The 18,708-nt window shown below is 63.1% G+C and overlaps 3 protein-coding genes across 3 annotated transcripts; 2 read left to right on the top strand and 1 right to left on the bottom strand.

The window, feature by feature from the left end:
• Window positions 1–2,418: 2,418 nt before the first annotated feature.
• Window positions 2,419–4,980, top strand: LRFN1 (leucine rich repeat and fibronectin type III domain containing 1; the record flags this gene model as incomplete). The annotated part of the gene is made up of 2 exons (XM_079548011.1): window positions 2,419–3,746; window positions 4,416–4,980. The coding sequence occupies 2 exons, from the start codon at window positions 2,419–2,421 to the stop codon at window positions 4,978–4,980; spliced, it is 1,893 nt and encodes a 630-aa protein (XP_079404137.1).
• A 1,834-nt stretch (window positions 4,981–6,814) lies between these two features.
• On the top strand, window positions 6,815–7,210 carry SYCN (syncollin; the record flags this gene model as incomplete). Its single annotated transcript, XM_079548012.1, has 1 exon — window positions 6,815–7,210. One exon carries the CDS (start codon window positions 6,815–6,817, stop codon window positions 7,208–7,210), a length of 396 nt encoding a protein of 131 aa, XP_079404138.1.
• Window positions 7,211–8,998: 1,788 nt separating this feature from the next.
• On the bottom strand, window positions 8,999–14,600 carry PAK4 (p21 (RAC1) activated kinase 4; the record flags this gene model as incomplete). The annotated part of the gene is given in 8 exon segments (XM_079548020.1): window positions 8,999–9,154; window positions 9,253–9,387; window positions 9,491–9,616; window positions 10,482–10,608; window positions 10,681–10,799; window positions 10,801–10,815; window positions 11,055–11,480; window positions 14,397–14,600. Coding segments are annotated over 8 exon segments (1,308 nt in total).
• Between the last annotated feature and the right edge of the window lie 4,108 nt (window positions 14,601–18,708).

The raw sequence follows: 18,708 nt of genomic DNA, 5'->3' as shown, positions 1-18,708 counted from the left end.
GGTCACGCCGAGCGCTGCGGGGGCGTGGCCCGACGAAGGGGCGTGGTCTATAAAGGGAAAGGGGAGGGGCGTGGCTTGCAGGGGGCGTGGTCTCGCAGGAGGCGGAGCCTCGGCCGCCGCGGAGCCGTCGCGCTGTGCTGCCGTCCACGCGGCCCCACGCACCGTGTGGGACCCCCGGTGCGGGAAAGCGGCCCCGCCCCGCCCCGCCCCACTCGCTCCGCCCCGCCCCGCCCCGCCCCGGCGGCGCTGCGGCTCCGAGCGGCGGCCCTGGGCCGGCTCCGGGCACGGCGGGCCCATCCCGCTCCGCCCGCACAGCCACCAGCCGTCACTCCCCGCCCCGCCGGACCGGGGCCGCCCCCGTCTATGGGTCGTCGCCGGGGCGAGGCCTGAACGGGCCCCGAACGCCCGGAGCCGCGATGGGAGTGGCCGTGGGCTGAGCCCTCACCCAGGTACCTCGGGGAGGGGAGGGAACCTCGGGATGCGGGATGGATGGGGGGAGCGGGGGATGGATGGGCCGGGCTGGGTGGTACCGGGCCGTACTGGCCGTACTGGGCTGCTTTGGGTGGATCTGGGCCGTGTTGGGCCTTATTGGGTGGTGCTGGGCTGTATTGTGATGTGCTGGACTATACTGGGCAGCACTGGGTTATACTGGGTGGTACCAGAGCCTACTGGGCAACGATGGGCTGTGATGCTTTATACTGGGCTGTCTTGGGCCTTACTGGGCAATACTGGGATGTGCTGCTCTATACTGGGCTATACTGGGACCTGTTGGCCCCTGCTGGGCTGTACTGGGCGGTACTGGATGTGCTGCTCTATACTGGGCTATACTGGGACCTGTTGTGGCCCCTGCTGGGCTGTGCTGGGCTGTACTGGGATGTGCTGCTCTATACTGGGCTATACTGGGACCTGTTGGCCCTGCTGGGCTGTACTGGGCAGCAGGGGGCCATACAGGGCTATACTCGGGAGGTACTGGTTGAGCTGGGTTATACTGGGCAGCACTGGAACCTCTGCTAGGGTTTGCTAGGCAGTACTGGGTTGTGCTACTCTATACTGGGAGGGTACTGGGACCTGCTGTGCTGTGCTGGACCTGCTGAGCAGCACTGTTCTGTACTGGGTGGTACTGGGAGGTACTGGTCTGTGCTGAGCCTCACTGCAGTGTTCTGGTCCCCACTGGGTCTTACTGGGCGGTACTGGGTTGTGCTGGGATGGACCTTGTTGAGTGTTACACTGGCATAATATTGGCTTTCTTTACTGTATTGTGCTGAGTTCTGCTGGACCGCGTTGTGCCTTCCTGGGCTGCACTGGGCTACAAACTGGGCCATACTGGACAGCACTGGGCTCTTTGGAGTTGTGCTGGGTCCCACTGCATTATGCTGGGCGATGCTGGTCAGTGCTGAGTTGTGCTGGGCCTTGCTCTGGGGTAGGGCCATACTGGGCTGCACTCAGTCTACTGGTGGCACTGGTCTCACTGAGCGGTGCTGTCTTGTACTGGGCCGTGTAAGACTTACACTGGGTCACGCTGGTTTACGTAGGGCTGCGTTGGGCTGGACAGGGCCGTGCTGGGCTTAGGTTGGGCTCTGTCGGTTTATACTGGGCTACTCTGGGCCATGCTGGGCTGCATTGGATCGTCCTGGGCGATACTGGCCCATACTGGGGACCATTTTGGTTTGTGCTGGGCCAGAGTGGGCTATACTGAGGCATACTGGGCCATACTGGGCCATCCTGCACTACGTTGCACTGCTATGACTTGTACTGGTCTACACTGGGCTGTGCCCACACTGACCATACTGGGTCGTGTTAGGAATATACTGGGCTGTACTGGGCTTTTCTGTGCTGTTCCAGGCCTTCCTGGCTCATGCAGGGCTGTACAGAGGCGTAGTGGGACGTACTGGTGTGTACTGGTCCATACTGGTTCATCCCCTCTCCCACAGGCCCTGTGGCAGCACCCGGTCGGGATCAAGATGGAGCTGTGAGAGGAGGTACTGAGCTTATGGGGTCGCTGGTGGGATTGCGATGGGAGCCACACACAGGATCCCATACAGGATCAGAGGGGGTCGTGCAAAGGGTTACGGGGTCACGCGGGATCACGCGTGGATCGCTCGGGATCACACACAGGGCCACGTGGGGGTGGGGGCAGGAGCACAGGGGATCGTATGTGGGATCACACGTGGGATTGTTTGACGTGGGATTACGGGACCGTGGAATCACACGCGTGGGGTGACGCCTGGGATCACGCAGGATTAACATTGCGGCGTCACACGGGAACGCTTTACCCGGGGTGATGGGATCACACGCCGCGTTGCATGTGGATCACACGCACACGTAGGGCCGGGTGCGGGATCATACGTGGGATTAGGGGCTCGCAGCCGGGATAGCGCGGGATGGTCTGACGTGGGCTCACCCCCAGGCCGGCGCAGGATGGCGAAGCTGCTGGTGCCGCTGGTGGTGCTGGGGGCGGTGGCTCAGCGTTGCCCCCCGCGCTGCCTCTGCCCCGCGGCCGCCCCCAGCCCCACTCTGCTGTGCGCCCGCACGGGGCTGCTGGCGGTGCCTCCCAGCCTGGACCGCGGAGCCGTGGAGCTGCGCCTGGCCGACAACTTCATCGGCTCCGTGGGCCGCGCCGACTTCGCCAACATGAGCAGCCTGGTTCACCTGACGCTGTCGCGCAACGGGCTGCGCCGTTTGGCGCCCGGTGCTTTCGCTGACCTGCGGGCGCTGCGGGCGCTGCACCTGGACGGCAACCGGCTGCCGGCGCTCAGCGGCCCGCAGCTGCGCGGCTTGGCCAGCCTGCGGCACCTCATCCTGGCCAACAACCAGCTGGCCGCCATCGAGCCCGCCGCCTTCGCCGCCTTCGCCGCCACCGTGGAGGATTTGGATCTGTCTCACAACAACCTGCCGGCTCTGCCCTGGGAGGCGGTGGCGGCCATGGCCAGCCTGGCCACGCTGACTCTGGACCACAACCTGCTGGAGCGCGTCCCCGCCACGGCGCTCAGCCGCCTGCCGCGCTTGGCCCGTCTAGACCTGACCGCCAACCGCCTGCGGGCGCTGCCCCCGGTACCGGGCCCGCCGGGGCCCAGCCTGGCAGCGGGAGGCAACCCGTTACACTGCAACTGTGAGCTGCTGTGGCTGCGGCGCCTGGCACGGCCCGACGGGTTGGAGAGCTGCGCCTCGCCGCCGTCGCTCGCCGGCCGCCTGCTCTGGGCTGTGCCCGAGGAAGAGCTGGCGTGCCGCGCTCCCCACATCGCCGGAGCGGCCGCCAGTCCCAGCGCGGTGCTGGAAGGGCAACCGCTGCGTCTGGGCTGTGCGGCCAACGGGGATCCCCCGCCCGCCCTGCACTGGTTGGGCCCCGACGGGCGTTTGGTGCAGAACGGCTCGCGGCGAGCCTTGGGTGCCGACGGCTCCTTGCAGCTGCGCGTGGCCACGCTGCGCGACCACGGCGCCTTCACCTGCGTGGCGTCCAACGCTGCCGGGGAGGCCGCTGCGCGCGTGGAGGTGGCGGTGCTGCCGTTGCCGGTGCCTCACCGGCACGGGGATGGGGACGGGGAAGCTCAGGCCGGTCCCGGCCCCTCGGATATGGCGCGGGCTGGAGCCAACGAATCGCTGTCGGTGGGCGCGGAGCGACGCATCGTGGCAGCGGATCTGACGGCGTCGTCGGCGCGCATCCGCTGGCTGCCGCAGCGCCACGTGCCTGGGCTGCGCATGTTCCAGATCCAGTACAACAGCTCCATCGACGACTCGCTCGTCTACAGGTTTGGGCTGCGAGGCGTTCCGGAAAGTGGGGAGGGGGGATGCGAGGCTGCAGGATGTGGGGTTTGGTGGCGTTGGTGGTGCGTTGTGGCGCTGCTCGGATGTGCGGGACCACGGGGTGTTGCGTGGTGTTGCGTGGTGTTGCACGGAGCTGCCAGGCATGGCGAGGTGTCGCTCGAGGGCGTTGCAGAGCACGGCTCGGGCCTGGGGGTGTTGCACGGAGCAGCGCTGCGCTGTAGGGCTTTGCATGGGAGTCACAGAATCATGGAATGGCCGGGGTTGGAAAGGGCCTCAAGGATCAGGAAGCTCCTCTGCCACGTGGGGGGCCACCATCCTCCACCTTTAATACCAGCCCAGGCTGCCCTGGGCTCCATCCAACCTGGGAGTCGCAGGACAGGAGAGCGTTTGTGGGGTCACTGCATGGGATTGCGGGGTCACGGGGCTCCGCATGGCATCGCACGGGGCTGCGAGGCATCGCATGGCACGGCGCAGACCCAGGGGCGTGCAGAGCGTCGCACGGCGCCGCGGAGCACCGCAGGGCATCGCACGGGGCTGCGCCGCGCCTCTCAACGCCGCAGGGGCCGCGTGGAGCCGCGGAGCGGCGTGTTGCGTTGCAGGGGCCCCGAGCCGCCCCCCACCCCCAACCCTTTTCCACCCCCCCTTCCCCGCAGGTTGCTGCCCCCGTCCAGCCGGAGCTTCGTGCTGCGGGATTTGGCCGCTGGCCGCGAATACGACCTGTGCGTCTCCGCGCTCTACGCCGAAGGCACCGCGGCACCGCCCGCGTCCCGGGCTCTGGGCTGCGTCCGTTTCGCCACCGCTGGGGGGACCCCGGGCTGCGCCGCCCCCCGGCCCCATTTCCTGGGGGGCACCGTCATCATCGTCATCGGTGCCGCCATCGCCGCCTCCGTCCTCGTCTTCATCCTCATCCTCACCGCTCGCTACAAAGCCGCCCGCCGTCCTCCCGCCGCCGTCGCCAGCGTCTGCTCGCAGACCAACGGCACCCACAGAGCCCCGGAACCCGAACCGCCTCCGCCGCAGCCCTTAGCGGTTCCTCCGGCGCCTCCGGTTCTGAGCGCACCCGGCGGCTCCCGTGCGTTGTTTCCCAGCCACAGCTTCCCTCGGCGCGCCCGGACTCGGCGGCACGGATCGCTGCCGCGCCTCGACGCGCCCGACGCGCTGCCAGCGCTGCGCCCGTCCTTCGGCAGCACCCACTGGATGCTGGAGAGCACCGTCTGACGGGGGGGGCGGCACCCCGGGGCGCTGGAGGCGGCTCTGGAGGTGCCCCCGGGTGCGCTCTTGGGTGCCAAAAGCGGCTCCGGGTGCCGCTGAGCGCCTTTGGGTGCCCTTAGGGGCTGGAAGGCAGAGCGGGGTGCTTCTCTGCGCCTTCGAATGCCCGTGGACCTTTGGGCGCCCAAATGCAGCCTTGGGTGCCTCCCAGCTTCAATAGGTGCCAGTGGACGTGGGGGGGGTCTAAGTGTGCCCTTGGATGCCCCTCTGCACCTTCAGGTGCTCTGCTGCACCCCTGGGTGCCAGTGGACCCTTTGGGAGTCCGAATGCACCCTGGGCCCTGGTGCACCCACGGGTGCAGCTCTGGGTGCTGGAAGTGGCTCCAGGTGCTGGTGAGCTGCGGGGGCTTGAAAACGGCTGGGGGGGGGGGGGGGGGGGGGTTGGGGGGCGAGGGGGGCTCCTCTGCACCCGTGGGTGCCCCAACGCAGTATTGGGTGCCAGCGAACACGGGGGGTCCAAATACACACTTGGATGCCCCTCAGCACCTTTAGGTGTTCCTCTGCACCCCTGGGATACCGCGGATCCCAATACCCCGGGGCACCCGGACACCCACGGGTGCCCCCGTGCAGCCTCAGCACCTTTGGGTGCCCCCACCATATGCACCCACTCGTTACCCCCCCCCCCTCCCCCCCAGCCCCCCGGGGCGCCCCTGGGTGCTTCCCCCTCCTCGCTCCCCCCCTCCTCCCCCCCCCCCCAACAACCCCGACACACGTTGCGCCCGGCCCCCCCCGCGGTGCCTTTGGCCGGGTGGCGGCGGGGGGGCCCCGCGCAAGCCCCCGCAATGTCTGCACAGATGACACGAGCCCCGCAGCCCCCCCCCCCCCGATCTGGCTGGTCTGGATACCCCCGCGGGGGTCGGGCCCCCCCCCCGCGACAGCTCCCCTCTACCACTCCCCCCCCCCATGCCCTATCTGTCCCCCAGTGTCCCCTCGACTCGTTTCTCCCCTCCTTCCAAAGTCCCACTTCTCCTCCCACCCCCATCGTTACCCCCCCCCCCCCCCACCAGCCGCCCCCGGCCCCCCCCGGCCCTCCGCAGTGTTTAACACAAGTTTTTACATTAAAAACCTGTGCCCCCCCCCCCCCCCCCAACCCGGGGCCATTAAACCTTTTGTGTGTGAAGCGCAGAGGGAACCGCTCTTCTGTTTTGGTGGGGGGGGGGGGGGGGGGGCGGGGGGGGAGTGGGCGCTCCCCTCGGCACAGACGGCCGATATGCAAATTGCCCGATATGCAAATGAGAGGCGGGGCCACGGCAGCGGGGGGGGGGGGGGTGTTGCGATTGCCAGACGGGCGAGCCTTGGGTTCATTACTATGCAAATGAGAGGCGTGGCTGAATGCCCCCCACCTCTTTCCTCGCCCTCTGCTGCTTCCTACCGCTAATTACCCGCTGCCGTCGGTGGGGGTGAGGGGTCAAGGAGACGTCGGCAGCCGCCTGGCCTCGTCCCCCCCATCCCACCCACCCCGTCACATCGGATCCCGGCCTTGTGCCCCCCCCCGCCACGGCTGGGAACGGCCCAGGTGCGGCTTTTGGCACAGGGGGAAGGGGGGACACCGTGTCCTTTGGCGGTGACATCTGGGTTCGCTCCCAGGCTTGGTGGTCCCGGGAGGGGGGGGGGGGGGGGGTTGGGGTGGGATGGAGAAGGTCAGGCCTGTGCAGCTGGGTCCCTTCCCAGGAAGGACAGGGCGGCACGTGGAGTGGGAGCCGACACGTGGTGGTTTCCCGTCCTTCCCGCATCCTTGGGATCGGGTATATCTGGGCGCCGGTTGCGGGAGACGGCACGACGAGATGGCGGCGGTGCTGGCGGCGGTGCTGGCGGCGGTGCTGGCGGTGTGCGGGGCTGAGTGCCCGACCTCGGCCGATCTGAAGCCGGACAACGGCACGAGGCTCTGCGCTCAGCTCTACACCCAGAACAGCGTTTACTACGACGAATGCTGCGCCGGCAATTCGCTCAGCGTGCTTCCAGATTCCGACGTCCCCTACATGTCCATAGATTTGTCCGGCAAAGTCTCCTCGTTGGTGGTGGGAAAGCGTTGCGAGCTGAAGGTCTGGTCCAAGGCTGGGAAGACAGGCAACAAAAAGACCTTTTCGGCAGGCTCTTTCCCGAGGCTGCAGGAGGTGAGAAGGGGGCTCTTCCTGAACTGGAATAATGCCATCAGGTCCTACTACTGTACGTGCAGCTGAGCAGGGCACAGGGCCGCTCGGGGCTGCTCCACGCAGCTTGGGGTCAACGTGGGGTAGAACCAGTCAACGTGGGTCAACACCAGTCAACGTGGGTCAACATGCACCAACATGGGGTAACATCGGTCGACGTGGGTCAACGTGGGGCAGAACCAGTCAGCGTGGGTCAACACCAGTCAATGTGGGTCAACATGCACCAACATGGGGTAACATCAGTCAACGTGGGTCAACGCGAGGCAGAACCACTCAACGTGGGTCAACACCACTCAGCGTAGGTCAACACCAGTAAACGTGGGTCAACACGAGTCAACATGGGGTAACATCAGTCAACGTGGGTCAACGCGAGGCAGAACTACTCAATGTGGGTCAACACCACTCAGCGTGGGTCATCACCAGTCAACGTGCACCAAGATGGGGTAACATCAGTCAACGTGGGTCAACGTGGGGCAGAACCACTCAACGTGGGTCAACACCAGTCAACGTGGGTCAACACCAGTCAACGTGGGTCAACATGGGGTGAAAGAGTCAGTGTAGACCAACACAGGGCGGCGTTCATCAATGTGGATCGACACCAGTCAATGTGGGTCAACGTGAGTCAACGTGCACCAAGATGGGGTGAACCAGGCAACGAGGGTCCACGCCGGGCACCGCTCGTCAGTGTGAGGCCGCGCTCCTAACAGCATTCGATGCGAGTCAAACCCTCATCAACCTGGGTCAACGCGAGTGAGCGCAGCTCAACACAGGCTGCGGGTTGTCGGCGTGGCTCCACGGCACCAGCAGCTCGTTGGTCCTCCTGCAGCCCTGCATGTCACGCAGATGCGGGTCACCACCAGCCATCGCACGCCCAAGTGGGCCCACGTGGGCCAACGCAAGGCCCTGCGGAGCGACGCGAGCCAACACGTCCACGGGATCAGAATCGGCCCCTGCCTGACCCCACGGACCACAAACAGGTCAGCAGTGAGAGGTGGGCACGTGAGCTGTGCCAGCCCCCCCACCTCCCCCCAACCCCTGACCCCACACAGCTCTGAGCGTAGCCAATAAAGCCTGAGGATGTGCAGCTCCTGCCTTGCCGCTACTTTATTTGGGGGAGATGAGGCAGAGGCAGCTTTAGGGTGACCTCGGGGCAGGTCCCCATAGCCCCCATACCCACCACCCCACGGCGCCTCCGCCACCCTCCCCAAAAACCACAGTGGGACACGGCGCTCTCCAAAAGGACACGTGTAATCTCCAGGGGGCCCCATAGCAACCCTGGGGCACTCCAGCGCTGTGGCGTTACAAAACGACAATATAAATAGCTTTGTTTAAAAAACAAACCAGAAACAAACAGGGGGAAAAAAAAAAAAAAGAAGTGTTGGGAGGGGGGGGGGGGGACCCAGATCAGTAGTGTGGCCGTGGGGCTGTAGTGTTGGGGTTGGGGGGAACTGGACACGGCCCTCCCGCAGGGCACAGGGCCAGAAAAGGATAGAAAAAGATTGAAGAGGGGAAAACAAAACAAAAAATTTGGGGGTGAGGGGGGGGGAAAACGGGACTGAGTTGAGATGGCCCAAAGGGATCCCAGGGTGGCCGTAACAGCAGATCCCGAGCAGTCAGGAAAAAGCCCCGGTTCCCAAACCTCTGCAGGGAAGGATCGGGGACAGGGCCGGTGCCATCGCGCGGCCGCACCGCCGTCCCCTGCCAGCTCCCGACTCAGTAGTACGGCGTGGGGGGCCAGGACCCCCCCAGTGCCCCCACAGTAGCGGCACAGTCACAAATCCAGTTAAGAGGCGACGGCGAGGACGGCGGCGGGGCTCCTCACCGCATGCGGTTCTGGCGCATGAGGGGCACGATGCAGGAGGGGGGACCCGCCTTGCCCAGGAAGGGGTGCTTCAAGAGTTCGTTGGCCGTGGCCCGCTGCACCGGGTCCCGAACCAGCATGCGGTCCAGGAAGCCCTTGAGAGAGGGGGAGACCTGAGGGGCAGAGCAGACAGGAGGGGGGAAATCAGGGGGGGGGGGGCTTCGAGCGACGCTGCCCAATTGCAGCCGCCCAGCCAACCCCCCCCCTTTACCTTGTGCACGTTTTTCAGTTTGGGGGGCAGATTGTCTCGGATCATTTTCATGGCCTTTAAGGGCGGCTCGTTAAAATACGGCGGCTCCCCATCGACCATCTCGATCACCATCACACCCAGGGACCAGATATCCACCTGCACAGGGGAGGAGGGACGTTTGTGGGGCTCGTGGGTGGGCTGACATCAATCCCCCCCCCCCTCCCTGCACCCCTAGAGCCCCCCTGTGCTGCAGGCTCACCTCTGGGCCGTAGGGCAAGCGAGAGATGAGCTCCGGTGCCATCCAGTACGGGGTCCCCACCAGCGACTTCCGCCGCGGCACCTCCTTGTTCACTTGGGCACAAAACCCAAAATCAGAGAGTTTCACCTGGAGGCCGGAGAAGGCGGCTCGTGAGAACGCTGTGCTGCCCCCAGCACCAGGCAGGGATGCTCCGTTCTCAGCGCTGCCTTCCGGGATCAACCCTGTCGCCCGGAGCTTCTCCAGGTCGCCTCACAACCCCTCTGCTTCTCGCAGAGCATCAGGCTGCAGATCCATCTCAAAGAGCCTCAAAGCCTCTAAAAGCTTCTCTTGCTCCCGTGTGATCGGAAGTGCAAAAGCACAGAGTGGTTGGAAAGGATCCCAGAGATCACAGAAGCACGGAATCCTGGAAGGGTTGGGTTGCGAGGGACCCCAAAGCACCCCCAGCCCCAACCTGTGCTGCGAGCTGCACGCTTCCTAGGAGCTCAGGCTGCCCAGGGCCCCATTGCTGGCCTCGGGCACCCAGAGGGATGGAGCACCCACAACTTCTCTGGGCAGCTGTGCCTCAGCCTCACCACACCGAGTAAAAGGTTCCTCCTACCGATTTCTAACCCAATTTCTCCTCTTTCCGTTTAAAACCACTCCCCTGGTCCTGTTAGACCACGTAAAAAGTCGGTCCGCCTCCGACCACAGTGCCTTCGGTGTTTGTGTCGCTGGTGTTTCCCGGTGGTGTTTTGGTACCTCCAGGAAACTGAGGGAACTCCAGAGAAAGATTTGGGGGCTCAGAGCAGCCTCTGGTTGAGGCTCAAAGCCCAGCACTTGGGGCGCCCTGAGGAGGCACGGCGCTGCACACGTGCCAAGCTTAATATAAGAGCCCTTCCGATGGTGTTTGCCACCCGGCTGATCCCATGCAGACTTCCTGATGAGACCCTGACGAGGTCAGGGCAGGGGAGCAGCAGTTGCAGAGGGGCCACACCGTGGCAGTACCACTTACTCTGCCGTCGTGCGTCAGCAGGATGGAGTCACTCTTGATGTCGCGGTGGATGACGCCCTGCGCGTGCAGCACAGACAAGGCCTTCAGCACGGCCAGGCAGACAGCTGCAATCTGCTCCTCGTTCATCCTGCGGGAGGCAGAGGGTCAGCGGGGGGGGCGGCCAGGGGGTCGAGAGGGGCTGGGGGGCCCAGGCACGTACCGGGTGTGCGTCACGATGTCGGTCAGCGCGCCGCCCTCCAGGAACTCCATCACCACCCACAGCTCGTCGCCCACCAGGTAGCTGTTGTACATCTCCACCACGTTCTCGTGCTGGTAGTCCCCGCATGATCACCACCTGCGGGTAGAACGGGGTGAGCTCGGCCGGTGCCCATCTCCCAGGGCTGGGTTTGGTGGGGTGGGCAAAGGGGCTCGTGGATGGGCAGAGGTAATCGGCCCTTCTCCGGAACGGCGAGAAGAGCCACGGGGAGAAACAAAGCTCCCGGTGCAAAACCCCACGAGCGGCAGCCCCAGCTCCCAGTCCCAAAGCAGCTGTATCTGACACCCGTAGGCACCCCAGGGCTCCGCTGCCCGTACCTCATTGAAGAGCAGCTCGCGCCGCTGCTGCTTGCGCAGGTCCATCTTCTTGACAGCCACCAGCTTGCCGCTGCTCTTCACTGTGGCGATGCAAACGATGCCGGTGGATCCCTCCCCTATTTTGATGAAGTTGTCCAGATAGGTGCGTGGGTCTCCCGGATCCACCACCATCTGCAGAGCTGCCCGGAATTGTTCGTGGGAGACGCGTTGGGGCTCTCGCTGGGGTGAGCGGGGCTGCTGGGGGCCGACAGCAGGGGGTGGGGGGCCGGGCTGTGGAGGACGGGCCAGGTGGGGTTCGGAGGCGTGTGGGGTGAGGCCTGCGGGGGGCTCAGGGACCTTGGAGCGGGGTGGGCCGGGGGGCTGGGCTCGAGAGGAGCCGGCGGCGCTGCTTGCTGGCCCGTTGGGTGCTGCCTCCTGCGGCCGGCCCGGCCGGGGTTCAGCCTGCAAAAAAGAGAAGAGGGCCGTCAGAGCCACGAGGGATGGTGCGGAATGTTGCTGCTGGCCCCAAAGCACCGCCGCCGCCGCCGCGTCCAGGCCTTAGCGGAGCTGGACGGCGTCGGAGGAACGAATTGCATCAGATGGGTTTGAAGGAGCAGGGACAGCGAGGAATGGGGATAGATGACCACAGGCGGCCGCTTCGGAGACCAGAGAGGAAAGAGGAGAGCGCGAGGAGCCGTGGCACAGCCCCGGGGAGGAAAGCACAGAACAGACGCAGCCCCCGCAGTGCCGTGGTCTTCAACACAGTCGTAAGTGAAGCGAAGAAGGCCGTTCAGCTGGCGCTGGCTTAGGAAGCGGAGCAGAGAGGCTGCTGTTGTAGGAGGCGGAGGCCAGGCAGAGTGAGGAGAGCCCCCCGAGGCTCGGGGGAAGGAGAGATCTCTGCTAAGCGGAGCGGCTCAGAGCGGGGGGAGCGGAGGAGCCTTTACCTGTGCACCTGCGCCCCGGACGGGGTCGGTCTCAGCCCGTGGGTAGGTATTAAAGGGTCGTCCCGTCTGCTGGGCAGTCTTCATCACCCCTTCGGACACGGGGATGTTGGGAGTCCGGATATTGGGCCCGGAGAGCGGGCGTTTGTCACGGGGGGACTGAGGGCTGCTGCCGTTGCCGTAGGTGGATTTGGGCCGCTTGTCGCAGGGCTCGGCGCGCTCCCGTCGCACCACGCGCTCGTCCCGCTCGCCGCAGTCCCTGTCGGCGGGGCCGTCCCGTTCAGGGGGGGGCTTGGGGTACTCGGGAGGGGGTGGGCGACCGCCGGTTCTGGGGCCGGGCTCCTGGCCTCGGGGCCGCTGCGGGTCCCGCTCGCGGGGTCGCTCCTTGCCCCGGTCGGGCTCGCCACGGGGTGCGGGGCAGCTCTTGTCCTTGCTGCGGCCAAAATCCTCGGTAAGGCCGTTCTCCTGGCAGAGCTGGTCACGCCGGGGTGGGAAAGGGGGGCTGTCCCTGCGCAGAGAATTGGAACGGGACACGGACATGTTCTCAAATTCATCCAGCAGCCAGGTCAGCGAGCCGTCCTTGGCGGCTTTGGTGCCCCGTACGATGGTCTTTGTGCAGGACGCGGGACGAGAGGTAGACAGGAACACGGAACACGAAACAGAACGAAAAGAAACAAACAAACAAACAAAAAAAAATAAAAATGAAAGAAAATAAAACAAAAATAAAAATGAAATGCCTGGTGGTGACGGGGGCAGGGGGCGGCTCACACAGACGGGACGAGGGGGGAGGGATGGGATCTCCGCTGACACACGACGAACAGAGCACCGTTAATAGGAGGTGGCCCACGGGATCCGCACACAGACGGGGATGCTGGAGGCCAGGAAGAAGGCAGCTCCGGTGTCCCCACAGCCCTGATCAGGGGTCTGCCCGTGCTGTCCCGAGCCCCTCCAGGAGGTAGGAAACAGAGCGGGAATCGGACCCAGCTGTCTCTCTCCTCCCATACGGGCCAATGCCAGGCTGAGCCCCGTCAGCAGGGACTCGTGGGGAAGGGTCCTGGGGGGCTGCTGTGAGTTCTGGCTCTGCCTTGAGGCGCTTGGTCGGGACCCGGAGCGCAGGGGGCTTTGTTTGGCCACAGACATGATCATCAGAAACCACGCAGCGGCAGCAGATTTCACTCCCAGCAGAAGCCTGGCTGGGGGCCAACACAGCAAAACTCCTGCTGGGGCCCCGCTCCTCTGCTATCACAGCCGAGCTCTGCTATCAGCTAGAGGGGAGGCAGAAGGGTATTAAAAGAGAGTTACTGCGCTGCCTGGGCTTTGCATCATCTCCAAGGTCTGCAGGAAGGATGCGCAAACCTTTTCTCTACGGAATCACAGAACGGCCAGGGTAGGAAGGGACCTCAAGGGTCACAAAGCTCCAACCCCCCGCCACACGCAGGGCCACCAACCTCCACGTTTAATGCCAGCCCAGGCTGCCCAGGGCCCCATCCAACCTGATCTTGAACACCTCCAGGGATGGACGGGGCATCACAGCCTCTGGGCAGCTGTTCAGCACCTCACCGCTCTCATAGCAAAGAACTCCACGATTCCATGCTGCCCAGCAGCACCACAGCCCAACCATCGCACTGCATGTTTGCAAGCCCTTCTCCTTCTGGAAGCCATCAGCTCCTCAGCCCAAACAAGGCTTCACTGCCCATCCCTTCCTCTGGCTGGTGCTGATTTTTGAGCTCGGCCTGAGTGAGACTGAGCAAAGGGGATTGCTGCCAGGATCATCCGCAAAGCAGAAGCCCTCGCACGGACAGCACCGTGCCCTAACTCTCCTCCTGCAGTTCAAGCCATCGGGATTTCTTCCCTACTCCTGCCAAAGTCCATCTCACCCAAGCGGGGGGCACAGGATGGCCCCAGTAGTGTCAGTAGTGTCGGTGCCTTTTCTGATCACCGACAGAGAGCAGCCAGGCAGAGCAGAAGGGAGCAAAGTCAGGGATCTAGGGAGGGCGAAGGCAGAGGAACACCAGAGGCAGCGTGGGTTTCCTCAACCGAGGCAAGCAGACGAGCCAGACTTAAAATGATGACATAAGGGTGGCTTGGGGAAACAGGCAAAGGGAGAGGATGGGGTGGGAAGGGACAGGCACAGCTCTGGTCATGTTTTCCCCTGGCATGTTTTTTTGCCAGCGTTCAGCAGAACGCAGTGGGGCGAGGAAGGGGAGAAGCTTTGCTCTGCACTTATCTTCCTCCCATGTGGGCAGGAGGGGGTACACGAAAAAGCAGTAGGTTGTGGAGCACGCTGAAAGGCTTCAGGAACCTAACGGCCAGCTTACCTGCTCCGTGGCAGCCCTGGGAGGGGGCACAAACACCTCCCAAAACGGTTCCATCACCCCTCAGCCCTCAACCGCTCCCCTCAGCACGTCGCAGAGCCGCTTACCTTCTGTGAGCCGTGCTGGATGGCTGTGATACACACGGGGTCCACCAGGGGCTTGGGCCTCTTGGCGGACTCCTCGATGATGCCCTGCCATTGCCGCGGCAGCCCTGTGAACTTCTGCTCCTGCTGGTCGTAGCCGGTGTGGACGCGGTGCTCGAAGTTGGAGGGCGCCGAGATCTCAATGCGTTTCTTCTTCTTGCTGAACATGGTTGGAGCGCTTAGCAGACCTGAGGGGACAGAGGGAGGGCACAGTGAGGTGTGCACGAGGACGGAGGTGGCGAGGGCTGTAAAACAAGCATCCCTTCTTCAGGAACTGACCGCGCTCTCCGGGGAAAGCATCGCTTGCCAAGAAGGAAACACCTCGATCCGGCCCAGCACCGGGTGAGCTGCTCCCTTTGTCAGCTGCTCATCCCCCATTTTGGCTGTTGGGTTTTATTTCAAGCTGCATTTGGGCTCTAGACTAAAAGCCTTGAGGAGCTTTCCCTGCTCACAGCCTCAGCCCGCTCTGTCTCTACCTGTAAGTGATGCAATGGCACAGCAGCAATCGTAACCGGGGCGGTCGAGGGCTCCGTACAGCACAGAAGAAATGCTGGCCTCAGCCTCAGCCCACGTCCCTCTGTCCCTGTGTGCCCAGACGATGGACTCGGTTCCTCCTCCCACTGCCAGCACTGTGATGATGCAAGCTGAGGGCTGCCGTCCTCTGCTGAGCTGAGGAGCATTGGTTTGGCCACACCTGACTTCCTGCCTGTGGCAATCCTGTGCAGCTTGCACCTGGGCCGCTCCACATCCAGGACATCATTTGCCTCCTGAGCCCCGCTCTTGCAGGCACGTTGCTGCAGTTGCAGCGCTTTCCCTCCTCTCCCTTTGCTCAGCCAGCTTTGATGCAAGGCTTCTGAATTTAAAATCATAGCAGAAGCGTCCCACAATTACACAAGCCGGAGTCTTCTCCAGACCTCAAAGTGCAAAGCGAGGAGCAGCCTGGCAGCAAGCGTGAGCCCAGGCAGCCCTGTGACACCCAGGCACCACGAGCCCCTGAGCTGCCCGTTACCAATTGCTCACCAGGATCCTGCCCTCTTCCACTCTCCAGCAGTGAGGAGTAGCAGACAATCTGTGCCCTGATGCTCCCCAAACTGGAGCAGCTCTCTGCCCATCCCACGGGCATGGAGCCCAGGGCACAACGTGGAGCTCCAAGAAGGGGCAAGCCTGAGCAAAGCCAGGGCTCAAGGCTCACCCTGGCCACCAGCCTGTGGCCTTGGCCAGCTTCCCTGGCTTTACTCTGCCCACACACATGAGCTTTCACCCTTCCTGTGTCGGGGCTTCGCAGGCTGCAAAACTGGTGCTGCTTCTTGGAGGCACTGCAGCCACAGAGCCATCCAGAACTGCAGCCGTGAGCAGGGCAGGTTCTCCAGGCAGCATCTCAGGAGCTGGAAAAGCTTCTGAGTGAAACAGGTTGGCCTGCAAAGAGCTGGGCACGCAGGTGTGCTGTCCTAGCAGGAAAACACTGTTCGCTCAGGCATTTAAACATCTACCAAGGCTGCTGAAACCAAGCTTAGCAACGTGACCAGCGTGGCTTCGGTACCAAATTCAAGGCCTGACAGTTGCATGGCTTTCCTCGGCAGAGCTGTGACCAGAAAAGAGACCAAGCAGCCACCACTCAGCTACAATCTGTGCTGCTCACAGATCTCAGCACTCCTTCCTCTCAGTGGTGAACACTGCAGGGAGAGCTTCTTTCGATTTGATTTTCAAAAACCATCGGCTAAAAGCAAGAGAACTCCAAGAAGTGCTGCTCATTCCTGGCACAGCAGTTCTGATTGAGACCAGCCACAGCTGAATGCATTTCATGGTATCCTGGGGTGAAGACTGCCATGATGAGGAGCCCAGAAATTGTATGGTTGGTGCAGAAAGCTGTGGCTGGGGGATGGGGGGAGAATCCTTCCAGCTGAGCTCAACGCTCAGGGATCCCCCCATATTCAGAGCTGTGTTCCTGCGGCTCTGCAGCCACAGCTCCGAGCTGAGCGCTGCTGACATGGCACAGACAGGACAAGGAGCAGACGAACCAGCAGCAATTGGAGGTGGACTCATCCCACGGTACGTGGTAGGAATGTGTTTGAAGGTCAGGAAATGCTTGTGCCCTCAGCAGCACTGCGGAATGCAGCGCAAATACCTCCTCAGAAACCAAGGCCGCGCAGTGGCCATGGATGGAGGAGCGCCCACCAAACCCCGTGGCTGCCTCTGGGCTCAGGGGGGTCCAGCAGCTGCCCCTGAAGGCCTGGGGGAGATCATAGAATCACAAGGTTGGAAACGATGAGCACCTGCGTGGGGCAGCAGGGCCCCAGCCCCAAGGCAAGCACAGAACAAAGCTGCAGAGGAAGCCTGGCCCCAAGGCGGACCCCAGAGCCGTTTCTCCTGGTGTAAACACCACAGCTCTGCACAATGGGGGCTTGTTTACACCAGCGGAACGCCCGCATCCTTCCAGGCTCAGAGGTACAACGTTGATGCTGCTCAGCAGGAGCTCAGAGTCCTGGCAAACCTTTCCCAAAATCAACAGCTCTACGGAGAGCCGCAGCAGGGCACGCACTGAAGTTGATGCGAGCTCAGCCCTGATCACAGCTGTGCTCCCGCTCCTCCAGAGCTCAGCCTGAGGGAACAAGGACAGCGTGACCAGCAGCACTGGTGCCCTCATCACCTGATATTGGACCATACTGAGCACGGATACAGGATGCTCAGAGCAAGTCCTGGGTGCCCAGTGCAGCACAAGACCTAAGTGAGGGGAGAAAACCCTACCAGCTTTTCTCTATTTCTTTGCTGTGCTCTTGGTGGCATGCTCTGCCTGGCTGCTGGCCTCTCCTGCTTACACCGACTCTGCAAAGAGGAACAGGACAAGATTGGACCCACCAGACCACTGTGAAAACACCACAGAGAGCCAAGGGGAAAGGACGGACACTCAGACTGCTGCTAATGCAGCCCTCAAACTGCCACCGGCCTTAAACTCTGCGTTTTCCCTGGATGCAGCTCACAGCACCGTCCAGAGCCAAACACCAGGACAAGTGTCCCAGCACCGTAAAGCCAGCCCCGATTTGCTTGTTTTCCTTCAATCCAGGCCGTGATCCCCAGCACCCGGAGCACAGCCACATCCTGGTGCAGCTCAAAGCTCTGCAGTGCTGCGCAAGGAGCAAAGCCCCACGTGGCTGCGCCGTCCTCACACCTCCAGCACGGAGCACAGGGACGGGCAAAGGGCTCCCAGCCAGGCGCTGCTGGTGGAAGCTGAGGGCAGCTCCTACTGCTGGGCTGCAGCTTCTTGCTGCCAGGATCTGCTGCTGGGATCTGCTGGCAGCGCATCCCGACGCTGCACTTGGATGCTCTGGGCTTCCCCAAAATCACAGCAGCGCAGAGGTCGGCATTTTCACCGTAGAAACAATTTGGGTTTCAGCACACTGAGAGGAAAAAGCGCTCAGAAGATCCAGGAAAGGCGAGGAGGGACAGGAGGGTCTGGTGAGCACCAGCTGCTTTGCAGGGACGAACCAGCAGAGTGCATCTCCCACATCCAGCCCTGCCATCTCAGCAGAGGAAAAACCAGTTCTGTTTGTTTGTCAGTCAGAGCTGAAGGAAGCACCCCCCCCTCCCACGAAGGATCTGGACATGGAGGCAGCAGAATCAAACAAACACAGGCAGCCTCAGCATTTCAGGCCACGCTTTGTTTGTTTAACCCTCTGCTCTCTCAAGCTGTGGCAGCAATGCCATCCCACGCTCACCCAACCCATCCTGCCAGCGTGGCCGGCTCTGATTTCAGTCCCCTCTACTGCTTTCATTGCCTTCTGGTACGATTGTGGCCTTTTCCTCCCATTTCAGTCTCCCGATTCAGCTTCCTTCACACCGCTCGGTGCAAAATTAGTGGCTCCAAAGCCAATCTCTTCCTGCAGGCAGGAAATCCCAGCCCCGGCCACCCGCCTCGCTGCAGCACCGCACCAACACTCCCTTCCTCGCTCAGTCTGAGCTTCTCCTTCCCAGATCCTGCTCCTATAAAATCCTCATAACTCCCCCTGCACCTGGGGAAGGGGAAAGCCTTCACCCCAGCCCACTCTTGCATAAATTGGGGGTATTTGTGCCCTCCTCCATCCCGCATTTCGCTCCTCCAGAGGCCGCTGTGAGCCGACGCAGCCGCGCTCCACGTATTCGCCAGCGCCACGGGGCCAGATCCTGAACCACGCCAAGCATTCCTCAGGGGCAGGCAGCTGGGTGTGAGCTGCGCTGCAAACAAACCTCCCTGTCAGGCTGTTCTCGTTACCTTGATGAAGTTTTATCCCAGCAGGCGAGG

The sequence above is a fragment of the Tetrao urogallus genome, assembly GCF_951394365.1.
Source record: "Tetrao urogallus genome assembly, chromosome: 38".
Lineage (NCBI taxonomy): Eukaryota > Metazoa > Chordata > Aves > Galliformes > Phasianidae > Tetrao > Tetrao urogallus.
Note: the sequence above shows the minus strand (reverse complement) of the source record. Positions and strands in the feature narration are given on the sequence as shown.